Source organism: Pongo abelii, chromosome 20 (genome assembly GCF_028885655.2).
Source record: "Pongo abelii isolate AG06213 chromosome 20, NHGRI_mPonAbe1-v2.0_pri, whole genome shotgun sequence".
Lineage (NCBI taxonomy): Eukaryota > Metazoa > Chordata > Mammalia > Primates > Hominidae > Pongo > Pongo abelii.
The window spans coordinates 64,649,490-64,661,529 of NC_072005.2; the positions used below are offsets into that span (position 1 = coordinate 64,649,490).

Genomic DNA, 12,040 nt, shown 5'->3' on the forward strand with positions numbered 1-12,040 from the left:
TGGTCTCAAACTCCTGACCTCGTGATCCACCCACCTCGGCCTCCCAAAGTGCTGGAATTACAGGCATGAGCCACTGCACCTGGCCTGTATTTTTTTCTTTAGTAGAGATGGGGTTTTACTGTGTTTGCCAGGATGGTCTCAATCTCCAGATCTCATGATCCGCCCGCCTTAGCCTCCCAAAGTGCTGGGATTATAGGCGTGAGCCAACGTGCCCTGGCCACTTCGTGTCTTTGCAACATTTTTTAGATATGGATTTTTTGTGTTTTTTGGGGAACATAATTTGCAAATGGAATCTCTGTTATTTTCCTAACATGCTTGGTGGCTACAAAAGTTGACTTCCTGTCCCATTTAGTGTAACAAAAGAAAGTTAAGAAATGTGGATAAAAGATTGTAAGTTAGAAATGGCAAGATAATCAGCTATATGAAGAATCTTGGCCAGGTGTGGTGGCTGAGGCCTGTAATCCCAGCACTTTGGGAGGCTGAGGTGGGTGGATCACAAGGTCAGGAGTTCAAGGCCACCCTGGCCAGTATTGTGAATTTCTGTCTCTACTAAAAATACAAAAATTAGTTGGGCGTGGTGGCGGGTGCCTGTAGTCCCAGCTACTCAGGAGGCTGAAGCCAGAAAATTTGTTGAACCTGGGAGGTGGAAGGTGCATTGAGCCAATATCACACCAGTGCACTCCAACCTGGTGACAAAGACATCACCTCAAAAAAAAAAAAAAAATCTCAATCCATAAATGTTATATTTTATAACTTTATAACAGCATGTTATATGGGCTTAGATATTATGCCTAAAAGTTTTTTTTTTTTTTTTAGTTAGAGTCTCAGTCTGTCACCCAGGCTGAAGTGCAATGGCATGGTCTTGGCTCACTGCAACGTCCGCCTCCCAGGTTCAAGTGATTCTCTTGCCTCAGCCTCCCGAGTAGCTGGGCCTATAGGTTCCCTCCACCACACCCAGCTAATTTTTGTATTTTTAGTAGAGATGAGCTTTCACTATGTTAGCCAGGCTGGTCTCAAACTCCTGACCTCATGATCCACCCCCCTCGGCCTCCTAAAGTGCTGGGATTACAGACATCTGCCACCGCACTCGGCTTATCCCTAGAAATCCTATGATAGCCTGATGTATGGGCACCTAAAGGCATGGCACTTGAGAAATGTGAATAAAAGATTGTAAGTTACAAATAGCAAGGTACAATCAGATGTTAACAGTCTCAACCCCTAAATGTCACCTTGTATTACAGCATGTTATATAAGTGCATATAGGCACATACATGAAATACTGATACTTCATTCTCAGTAATATTTTTCATCCTTCTCACTGGAAAGATCTTTGATGATTTTTAATCAACATAGGAGTTTCAATGATATCTAGAAGTTTAAAAGGGCTTGTTCAAACAAATTATGACCACACACACTGAAGAGTATGTTTCTGTCTCTTGTGGTGTAAATTTTTTTTTATTACACCAAATTATGTTCACACAAAACCTTTGTAATCAGGGGAAATTAAAGAGCCTTCCTGGAAAATGGAGGTTGCAATCAGCCGAGATGGTGCCATCGCACTCTAACCTGGACAACAGAGTGAGACTCTGCCTCAAAAAAAAAAAAAAAAAAAAAAAAATTCTTTATTTTCTCCATAAACTACAGTTTATATAAGCAAAACTTTCAGTACTAAGCAATTTTAGTCTCTGCAGGCCCTTGTCTTGAATTAATACAACTTTTGTTAATTCTCTTATGAAGTTAATCTTCCGGCTTGTATGTGAATTAAATATATATTAAAATTTTTTTGTACAAAAGATTCATACCTCTTTCCTGTTTGAAATTCTTTTACTGTTTCATCAATCTAATGTTTATTTTTATTTCACCAGTAATTTCCTCATTGTGTTGAATCTTACAGTGGCTTATAAATTGACATGTATCTAGAAATGTTTAGCCAGTCCATGTATATTTGATATGGCACATTTTTTCCTTTGAATCACATACTGTAAGAGAAGTAGCTTCCTCTTGCTAATCTCTACTTTCCCTAAGTGATGAATTAATCCTCTTTAGATGATTATAATTCTCTTTTCAACACATAGCTAGAAAGAATCTATAAAGAACTTTCCTGGCTGGGTGCGGTGGCTCATGCCTGTAATCCCAGCACTTCAGGAGGCCAAGGTGGGTGGATAACTAGGTCAGGAGTTCCAGACCAGCCTGACCAACATGGTGAAACCATGTCTTTACTAAAAATACAAAAATTAGCTGGGTGCGGTGGTGCACACCTGTAATCCCAGCTACTCAGGAGGCTGGGGCATAGAATTGCTTGAACCTGGCAGGCAGAGGTTGCAGTGAGTCGAGATCATGCCACTGCACTACAGCCTGTGCAACAGAGCGAGACTCTGTCTCAAAAAAAAAAAAAAAAAAAGAAAAGAAACCACAGTCCATGTCTGAGGGGTGTACGTTGCTTATCAATTTGGAGAGAAAATAGATAACATAATACAATGTTAAAATAGATTAAAAATTGAGATAGAAAAACTGCTCAATTTATGCTTCACAAAAAATTGAAAATTAAATCAAGCCTACACATAAAAAGGCATTTTATATATATATACACGTGTGTGTGTATATATGTATATATATGTGTGTATATATGTATATACATATATGTGTGTATATATGTATATATGTATATACATATATATGTGTGTACATATATATACGTATATATGTGTGTGTGTATATGTATATATACACACACATACATACACACATATATACTTTTTATTTTACTTTTGGAGACAGAATCTTGCTCTGCTGCCCAGGCTGGAATGCAGTGGCATGATCATGGCTCACTGCAGCCTTGACCACCCTCAGGGTTCAAGTGATCCTGCCACCTCAGCCTGCCGGGTAGCTGGGACTACAGGTAGGCACCCTGCCTGGCTAATTTTTGCATTTTTTGTGGACACAGGGTTTTGCCATGTTGCCCAGGCTGGTCTCAGTCTTCTCAGCTCAAGTCAACAGCCTGCCTCTGCCTCCCAATGTGCTGGGATTAGAGGAATAAACTACTATGCCCAACTCAAGATTATTTTTTAAATGGTTTATTTTCTTAGTAAATTGGGGCGCACAAGTCATTAAAAGCAAGGATTAAATTTAAAGGGAAAAATTTGTTTTACTTTTCTACAAAAAATTAAAACCAAAGCACTTTAAAAGTGACAACATGGCCGGGCACAGTGGCTCACACCTGTAATCCCAGCACCTTGGGAGGATGAGGTGGGTGGATCACAAGGTCAGGAGATCAAGACCATCCTGGCTAACACAGTGAAACCCCGTCTCTACTAAAAATACAGGAAGTTAGCCAGGTGTGGTGGCACACACCTGTTGTCCCAGCTACTCGGGAGGCTGAGGCAGGAGAATGGCATGAACCCAGGAGTTGGAGTTTGCAGTGAGCCAAGATCATGCCACGGCACTCCAGCCTGGGTGACAGAGCAAGACTCTGTCTCAAAAAACAAACAAAAAAGCAACAACCAATAATGGAAATAATGACAAAAATTACTTAAAATGTGCAACATAAAAAGTAGTCATTTAGGCAGGTTCATGCCTGTAATCCCACTTTGGGAGGCCAAGACAGGTGGATCACTTGAGGACAGGAGTTCGAGACCAGTCAGGCCAATACTGTGAAACACGGTCTCTACTAAAAATCCAAAAATTAGCCAGATGTGGTGTCATGCACCTGTAATCCCAGCTGTTTGGGAGGCTGAGGCAGGAGAATCACTTGAATGCAGGAGGTGGAGGTTGCAGTAAGCTGTGATCATGCCATTGCCCTCCAGCCTAGGCAACAGAGCTAGACCCTTGCCTTAAAAAAAAAAAAAAAAGGAAAGGAGTCATCTATAATTTTACTACTTATACAGATTACATTGAGATAAATCACAAAATATTAGGCAAAACTTTAAAATAATTTTTAACTATCCAGTATATCAAAGAGAGATGCCACACATTGTATTTGTTTGCAAGAATGTCATTGTGATTACAAAACTGACCACTAACCATTCAGTTGAAGTTGATTGAGAACTTAAAACTATTTCCTTTTTTTTTCTGAGATGGAGCCTCACTTTGTCGCCCAGGCTGAAGTGCAGTGGCGTGATCTCGGCTCACCACAACCTCTGTCTCCTGGGTTCAAGTGATTCTCTTGCCTCAGCCCCTCAAGTAGCTGGGATTACAGGTGTGTGCCACTAAGCCCTGCTCATTTTTGTATTTTTAGTAGAGACAGGGTTTCACCATGTTGGCCAGAGGCACCGCATTATTTTTAAGCCAGGTGCAGTGGCTCATGACTGTAATCCCAGCACTTTGGGAGGCCAAGGTGGGTGGATCACCTGAAGTTGGGAGTTCGAGACCAGCCTGATCAACTTTGAAGAAACCCTGTCTCTACTAAAAATACAAAAAATTAGCCAGGTGTGGTGGCACGTGCCTGTAATCCCAGCTTCTCGGGAGGCTGAGGCAAGAGGATGGCTTGAACCCGGGAGGCAGAGGTTGTGGTGAGCCGAGATCACGGTACTGCACTCCAGCCTGGGTGACAAGAGCAAGACTCTGTCTCAAAATAAATAAATAAAAATAAAAAATAAACATGATGATCACAGATGCAGTCACATTTTCTGAGTTCTTGTCTCTCTGCCAGTGCCACCCAGATAGCCTCACAAAACTTTGACCCAGCCACTGTCAGTGTCACCACTGCCCATAAAGGAGCTGAGCCCAGCAGGGGCACTGCCTGGGGCCCTGTAGGCAAAAGGCTACAGCAGGAGCTGATGACCCTCATGATGCCTGGTGACAAAAGAATTTCTGCCTGCCCTGAAAGCCTTATCAAATGGAGATCATCCATGGAGCAGCTGGTACAGTATATGAATATCTGAGGTATAAGCTCTTGCTGGAGTTCCTCAATGACTACCCACCCTTACCATGCACCCACAGTGAAGTTCCTCACATCCTGCTACCACCCTAACATGGACACCCAGGCTAACATATGCCTGGACATCCTGAAGAAGTGGTCTGCCCTGTATGATATCAGGACCATCCTGCTCTCTATCCAGTGCCTGCTAGGAGAACTCAACATTGATAGCCCTTTGAACACACATGCTACCAAGCTCTGGGAAAACCCCACAGCTTTAAGAAGTACCTGCAAGGGCCGGGCGCAGTGGCTCACACCTGTAATCCCAGCACTTTGGGAGGCCAAGGTGGGTGGATCACCTGAGGTAGAGACACCAAGGCCTGACAGACATGGAGAAACCTCATCCCTATTTAAAAAAATTTAAAAAATTAGCCAAGTGTGGTGGCACATGCCTGTAATCCTAGCTACTTGGGAGGCTGAGGGAAGAGAATTGCTTGAACCTGGGAGGTGGAGGTTGCAGTGAGCCGAGATCTCGCTATTGCACTCCAGCCTGGGCAACAAGAGTGAAACTCTGTCTCAAAAAAAAAAAAAATAAAAATAAGGAAGTACCTGCAAGAAAGCTACTCAAAGTAGGTCACCAGCCAGGAGCTCTGACCCAGGCTGCCCAGTCTATCCTTGTGTTGTCTTTTTAATTTTTCCTTAGATGGTCTGCCCTTTCCGTGATTTCTGTGTAGAACTCTGTATCTTGAGCTGTGGTACTATTTTTCTTTTGTCTTTTAATTTAAGCCTTGGTGGAGCCCTTGTGATGAATATTAAATAAATACATTTTGGGCCAGGCGTGGTGCTTCTAGCCTGTAATCCCAGCACTTTGGGAGGCCGAGGTGGGTGAATCACGAGGTCAGGATATCAAGACCATCCTGCCTAACACGGTGAACCTCGTCTCTACTAAAAACACAAAAAAATTAGCCAGGCGTGGTGGCGGGTGCCTATAGTCCCAGCTGCTCGGGAGGCTGAGGCAGGAGAATGGCCTAAACCCAGGAGGCGGAGCTTGCAGTGAGCCGAGGTCGCACCACTGCACTCCAGGCTGGGCACAGAGCAAGACTCCATCTCAAAAAAAAGAAAAAAGAAAACATTTTTATCATTAAAAAACAACAAAAAAAATGATACGAGAGCACCCAGCGATTATAAGAGGAAACACTTTATTACATCACTCATCTAAAATTCCAGAAAATGGAAAGTACTCTACTGTACAGCAAAGTAAATCATTGGTTGTCTGGAGAACAGAAAGAAAGCCTTTATAAAAAGGTTCCAGGTAAATATAAAGGTGTTAAATTCATTATTGTGACTATGTTAATGGTTTCATGGGATTATATGAAACGCAAGATTTATCACATACTACAGCTTAAATATGCATAGCTTACTGAATGTCATTTATAACTTATCACAGCTTTAAAATATGCTTCAGACTGGCAGCAGTGGCTCACACCTGTAATCCCAGCACTTTGGGAGGCTGAGGCAAGCATATCACCTGAGGTCAGGAGTCCGAGATCAGCTTGGCCAACATGGCAAAACTCTGTCTCTACTAAAAATACAAAAATTGGCCGGGCGTGGTGGCACATGCTTCCAGTCCCACCTACATGGGAGGCTGAGCCAGGAGAATTGCTTGAACCTAGGAGGTAGAGGCTGCAATGAGCCGAGGTCATGCCACTGCACTCCAGCCTGGGTGACAGTGAGACTCTGTCTCAAAAAAAAAAAAAAAAGTTTGGGCACGGTGGCTCATGCCTGTAATCCCCGCACTTCGGGAGGCCGAGGCGGGTGGATCACAAGGTCAGGAGATCGAGACCATCCTGATTAACATGGTGAAACCCCGTCTCTAGTAAAGATACAAAAAATCAGCTGGGCGTGGTGGCGGGCACCTGTAGTCCCAGCTACTTGGGAGGCTGAGGCAGAAGAATGGTGTGAACCCAGGAGGCGGAGCTTGCAGTGAGCCGAGATCGTGCCACTGCACTCCATCCAGCCTGGGCAACAGAGCAAGACTCCATCTCAAAATAAATAATAATAATAATAATAATAATAATAAAATGCAGTTCAAAAGAAAAATATAGATTTACCATTGTTTTTGGAAAACAGGTTTGACAACTCTATACTGACTACACCAATTCTTCTCATGCCCTAAGTGGGAAAACTAGCCTCCACTTATTGATGTGGCAGTAAGTCCATTTCCACCTGATTAACTGGCTGGCTGGCCACAAAGGCCACATCACTGAACTGAGATCTCCCTTCTCCCTATCATCTTCCTCCTGCTAATGCAGGAATGACCTTGAGGAGAACAGCCCAGAATGGGTACAGGAATTCACAAAACCTTTAGATTATTTCCCCTGACAATGGCCTCAACAATACAACATTCATCATTATGGAAGTCCTGATAATTCCTGTATCTGCATATTCATCACATACGTAGTGACTGGATCATTGTGGATGCCTTTTTAAAAGACTCATGCTCATGCCTGTAATCCAAGCACTTTGGGAGGCTGAGGCCAGCAGATCACAAGGTCAGGAGTTCGAGACCAGCCTGGCCAACATGGTGAAACCCCATCTCTACTAAAAATACAAAAACTAGCTGGGTGTGGTGGCATGTGCCTGTAGTCCCAGCTACTTGGGAGGCTGAGGCAGGAGAACTGTTTGAACCTGGGAGGCAGAGGTTGCCATGAGCCAAGATTATGCCATTGCACTCCAGCCTGGGCAACAGGGTGAGGCTCTGTCTCAAAAAAAAAAAAAAAAAGACATGAGTTGCAGTTACATTATTCTGTCTCCTCCACTGCCTATAAATAAAGTAATTCTACAAAATTATAATTTCACCTGATAGCATTACAATCTGTGATGTCATCCTACATAATTCTGGATATCGGGGCATGTGTCTCCATTGCAAGAGCTGGGGAGCAGACTTCCCTCAGCCGTACCAAGTACAATGCAATATACCTCATAAAAGAATTTTGTCTTGTTCAAAAAATGCCAGAAATTGTCACAAAAAATGCCCTGTATCCAGCTGACCTATGAACCCACAAATTTTAGTATCTATGTTACAGATAAAGACCACAATGCCCTGAAGGTCTTCTTTGGAAGCCTCTGGCAGCTATGCAAATCAGTCCACAAGTGGAGAAAGCTATGTGCTACATTCATACTGTTCCATGAACCACAAAGAGTTCAGCTATGCCAACAAAAGCTGTGACCCCCTTCATAGTAACAGGACCTACTTGTTTCTGAACCACCCATACAGTGACAACCACCCTCAAGACTGAAGAAGGCTGAAACAATAAGGCCTTCATAACAGCACAAACCAGAGAAATGGGAGGCAAGCTGTTCTTAGGATCATGACTTGGAGGGTAGAAAATTTGTCAAGATTGATGTGATACCCACAAGATCTCTGAAAGACATAGTCCATCTTTTCAAGTCAATGTTAGAGGCCTCTGGGATAAAAATGGGTAACGTCCATGGCATGACTTATCAGACAGAAAAAAATGACAAAGGAAGAAGTGCTGAAGCTACTCAATAAATCCTTCTGTGACTCGATCAGAAATTAAAAGTTAAAAAAAAAAAAAAAGGCCAGGCACAGTAACTCACACCCGTAATCCCAGCATGTTTGGAGGCCAAGGTGGAAGGACCACTTGAGCCAGGAGTTTAAGACCAGCCTGGGCAACATGGTGAGACCCTGTCTCTCCAAAACTTAAAAAAATTAGTGGAGCATGGTAGTGCATGCCTGTGGTTTCAGCTACTCAGGAGGCTGAGGCAAACAGAATCACTTAAGCCCAGGAGATCAAGGGTGCAGTGAAATGTGAACGCACCACTGCACACCATCCTGAGTGACACAGTGACACCCTGTCTCAAAAAAAATCTAGCAAGGTACCTGGATAGAGTGAAAAATGCACTGTAGCTGCCGCATGCTTGGAACTTTTGCAGATGCTCAATAAATGACATTCAATCTAGGTAGGTGGCACCCTCAAAGGGTTACATTGAAAAAGAAATAACATTCCATATACATCTATGGTGTTTTTCTCATGTCAGTGTTTGAGGCTCCAATAAAAAGGCTGAAGGCTTTCTTGCATTCATTACATTCAAAAGGTATTTCTGCAGTGGGAAGTCTCCTGTGTGTTATGAAGCTAGATTTCTACATAAATATCTCACATGTCACATTGGTAAGGCCCTGATCCAGTGTTAACTCTCTGATCTTGAAGGAGCACAGAGGTGTGGCTACAAAATTGCCCAAGTGTATTTCATTTGTCTAGTGCGAACTCTCTGATATTCAAGGAGAGAAGACCTTCAGGTAACTTTTTTTCCACATTTGCTGCATCACAAGACCTTACTCCAGTGTGAACTCTCCTGTGTTTAATGAGACTGAAAGTTTCAGCAAGGGATTTCCCACATTCACTGCACTCATAAGGTGGTGTGACCAGTGTGAACTCTCTTATGAACACAGAATGCAGAGCTGTGGGTAGATGAATTCCCACAATCATTGCATTCATATGGCCTTTCTCCAGTGTGAACTCTCTGGTGTGCAATGAGGTGGTCCTTCTTGCTAAAAACTTTCTGACAATCCTTACACTCATATGGCTTTTCTCCAATGTGAACTCTGGTGTACAAGGAGATGAGACTTCTTGTTAAATAACTTCCCACATTTCTCACATTTATAAGGCTTTTCTCCAGTGTGAACTCTCTTGTGTTTAGTGAGACTGGAGCTTTCAGCAAAAGATTTTCCACATTCACTGCACTCATAAGGCTTTTCTCCAGTGTGAACTCTTTTGTGTTTCGTGAAACTGGAGCTTTCAGCAAAGGATTTTCCACATTCACTGCACTCATAAGGCTTTTCTCCAGTGTGAATTCGCTTATGAACACAGAATGTAGAGCTGTGGGTAAATGATTTTCCACAATCATTGCATTCATAAGGCCTTTCTCCAGTGTGAACTCTCTGATGTGCAATGAGTTGGTACTTGTTTCTAAAAAATTTCTGACAAGCTTCACAAGCATATGGCTTTTCTCCATTGTGAATTCTCTGGTGTACAAGGAGGTGAGACTTCTTCTTAAATAATTTTCCACATTCCCTACACACACAAGGTCTTTCTCCAGTATGGCCATGCTGGTGTAGAATGAGGTTACCCTTGTGACTAAAACATTTCCCACATTCCCCACACTTAAAAGGTCTTTCTGTAGTGTGAACTCGCTGATGATTCCTAAGGTGTCCTTTTTCATTAAAAGATTTCCCACAGTCTCCACACTTGTAAGGTCTTTCTCCAGTGTGCATGCGCTGATGGTGAACAAGGCTGCGCTTATGACTAAAAGATTTCCCACATTCTCCACACTCATAAGGCCTTTCTCCAGTATGAACACGCTGATGGCTCCTAAGGTGCCCAGTTGAACTAAAAGATTTCCCACATTCTCCACACCCATAAGATCTTTCTCTAGGGTGAACTCGCTGATGTAGAATGAGGGTGCCCTTATGACTAAAAGATTTCCCACACTCTCCACACTCATAAAGTCTGTCTCCAGTGTGAATGTGCTGATGGTTCCTAAGATGTCCTTTTGAACTAAATGATTTCCCACATTCTCCACACTCATAAGGTCTTGCTCCAGTGTGAACTCGCTGGTGTAGAACGAGGTTGCCCTTTTGACTGAAAGATTTCCCACATTCTCCACACTGATAAGGTCTTTCTCCACTGTGAACTCGCTGATGGTGAACAAGGCTGCGCTTATGACTGAAAGATTTCACACATTCTCCACACTGATAAGGTCTTTCTCCGGCATGAACTCGTTGATGGCTCCTAAGATGTCCTTCTGAACTAAAAGATTTCCCACATTCTTCACACCCATAAGGTTTTTCTCCAGTGTGAAATCGCTGATGTTGAATGAGGCTGCTCTTTTGACTAAAGGATTTCCCACATTCTCCACATTCATAATGTTTTTTGTCAGTGTGAACTCTCTGATGATTACTGAAGCTAGCATATTTGCTAAAGGATTTCCCACATTCTCCACATTCATAAAGTCTTTTTCCAGTGTGAACTCTCTGATGATTACTGAAGCTAACATATTTGCTAAAGGATTTCCCACATTCTCCACATTCATAATGTTTTTTTTCAGTGTGAACTCTCTGATGATTACTGAAGTTAACATATTTACTAAAGGATTTCCCACATTCTCCACATTCATGTTTTTTTTCAGTGTGAACTCTCTGATGATTACTCAAGCTAGCATATTTGCTAAAGGACTTCCCACATTCACAGCAAACATAACACTCTTCTCTAGGAAGCAATCTCTGGTACTGACTGAGTATATGTTTGGTGCTAAAATGTTTCATGGATTCTCCATGGCTATAGTGAGCTCCCCCACACTGAAAGGGAGACACACACTCAGTTTTGCTGTTTGACTTCTCCCCAGTGTGACTGACCTCCTGCTGGAGTAATCCTGACCTGGGCAAAAAGTCCTTCCCACTCTCACTGAAGACAGATGACTCCCCTGACACATGAAACTTACACCTCTTCACAAACAATGCCTCCTCAACACTCACTCTGTAGGGTTTCTCTCCAATGTATTCATTCTGGTGCTGATGAAAGTTTCCACTGTCATACAATGTATTCCCCCAGGTCTCACACCTGTGCAGTTTCTGCTTGTGATGTGATCCCTGATGATCTGCCACATGCAAAATGTCTCCCAAGATCGGGCCACACATCTCACAGGGGTGGGCCTTCTTGGGAGACACACCTGCCATAGGAGTCCTGACCTGAGTCTCTCTTTGTATATAAATAGTCTGCTTAGAAGGTGCCTCCTCATCTTCCACTCCACACCAACAACCTGAAAGCAAGAAAATGCTGGTGAAGTGCATGTTAACTCTGGTGGGAAGGCACAGACCACCCACAAGTGTATCTGACAAACTGAGGAATTACTCCAAGGAAATACTTGGAGGAACAGAATGTTGGCTTCAGGTGGAAGATAGTGCTATGTATTATTACTGGACTATAATGGTCACAGAGTGTAGGAGACCTCATAAGTTAAAGGACACAACCATGTATGTAACACAGGGAGTATAGGCAGAGTCTACAATTCCTGCATCTGCAAACCACTCATCTGCAGAACTTTACGTCCTCATGACATGTGAGTGCTGTAGAGAGGGATTTGTCCAGGCCAAGGAAAACACAA

General features: G+C 43.0%; 1 protein-coding gene and 1 pseudogene across 3 annotated transcripts in view; one reads left to right on the forward strand and one right to left on the reverse strand.

Annotated features, from left to right (window-relative positions):
• Positions 1 to 12,040, reverse strand: part of ZNF814 (zinc finger protein 814) — a 44,974-nt gene that overhangs the window by 18,931 nt on the left and 14,003 nt on the right. For 2 of the 3 annotated variants that reach the window (XM_054541260.2, XM_024236592.3), the window contains one exon: positions 6,030 to 11,695. The exons of the other annotated variant lie outside the window; for it this stretch is intronic. In XM_054541260.2, the coding sequence (XP_054397235.2) occupies positions 9,456 to 11,612 (2,157 nt within the window). In that variant the 5' untranslated portion in view covers positions 11,613 to 11,695 and the 3' untranslated portion in view covers positions 6,030 to 9,455. Of the gene's footprint in view, positions 1 to 6,029; positions 11,696 to 12,040 lie in introns of those variants that run through there. 3 annotated transcript variants of the gene reach the window in all.
• On the forward strand, positions 4,468 to 6,055 carry LOC100447670 (ubiquitin-conjugating enzyme E2 C-like; annotated as a pseudogene).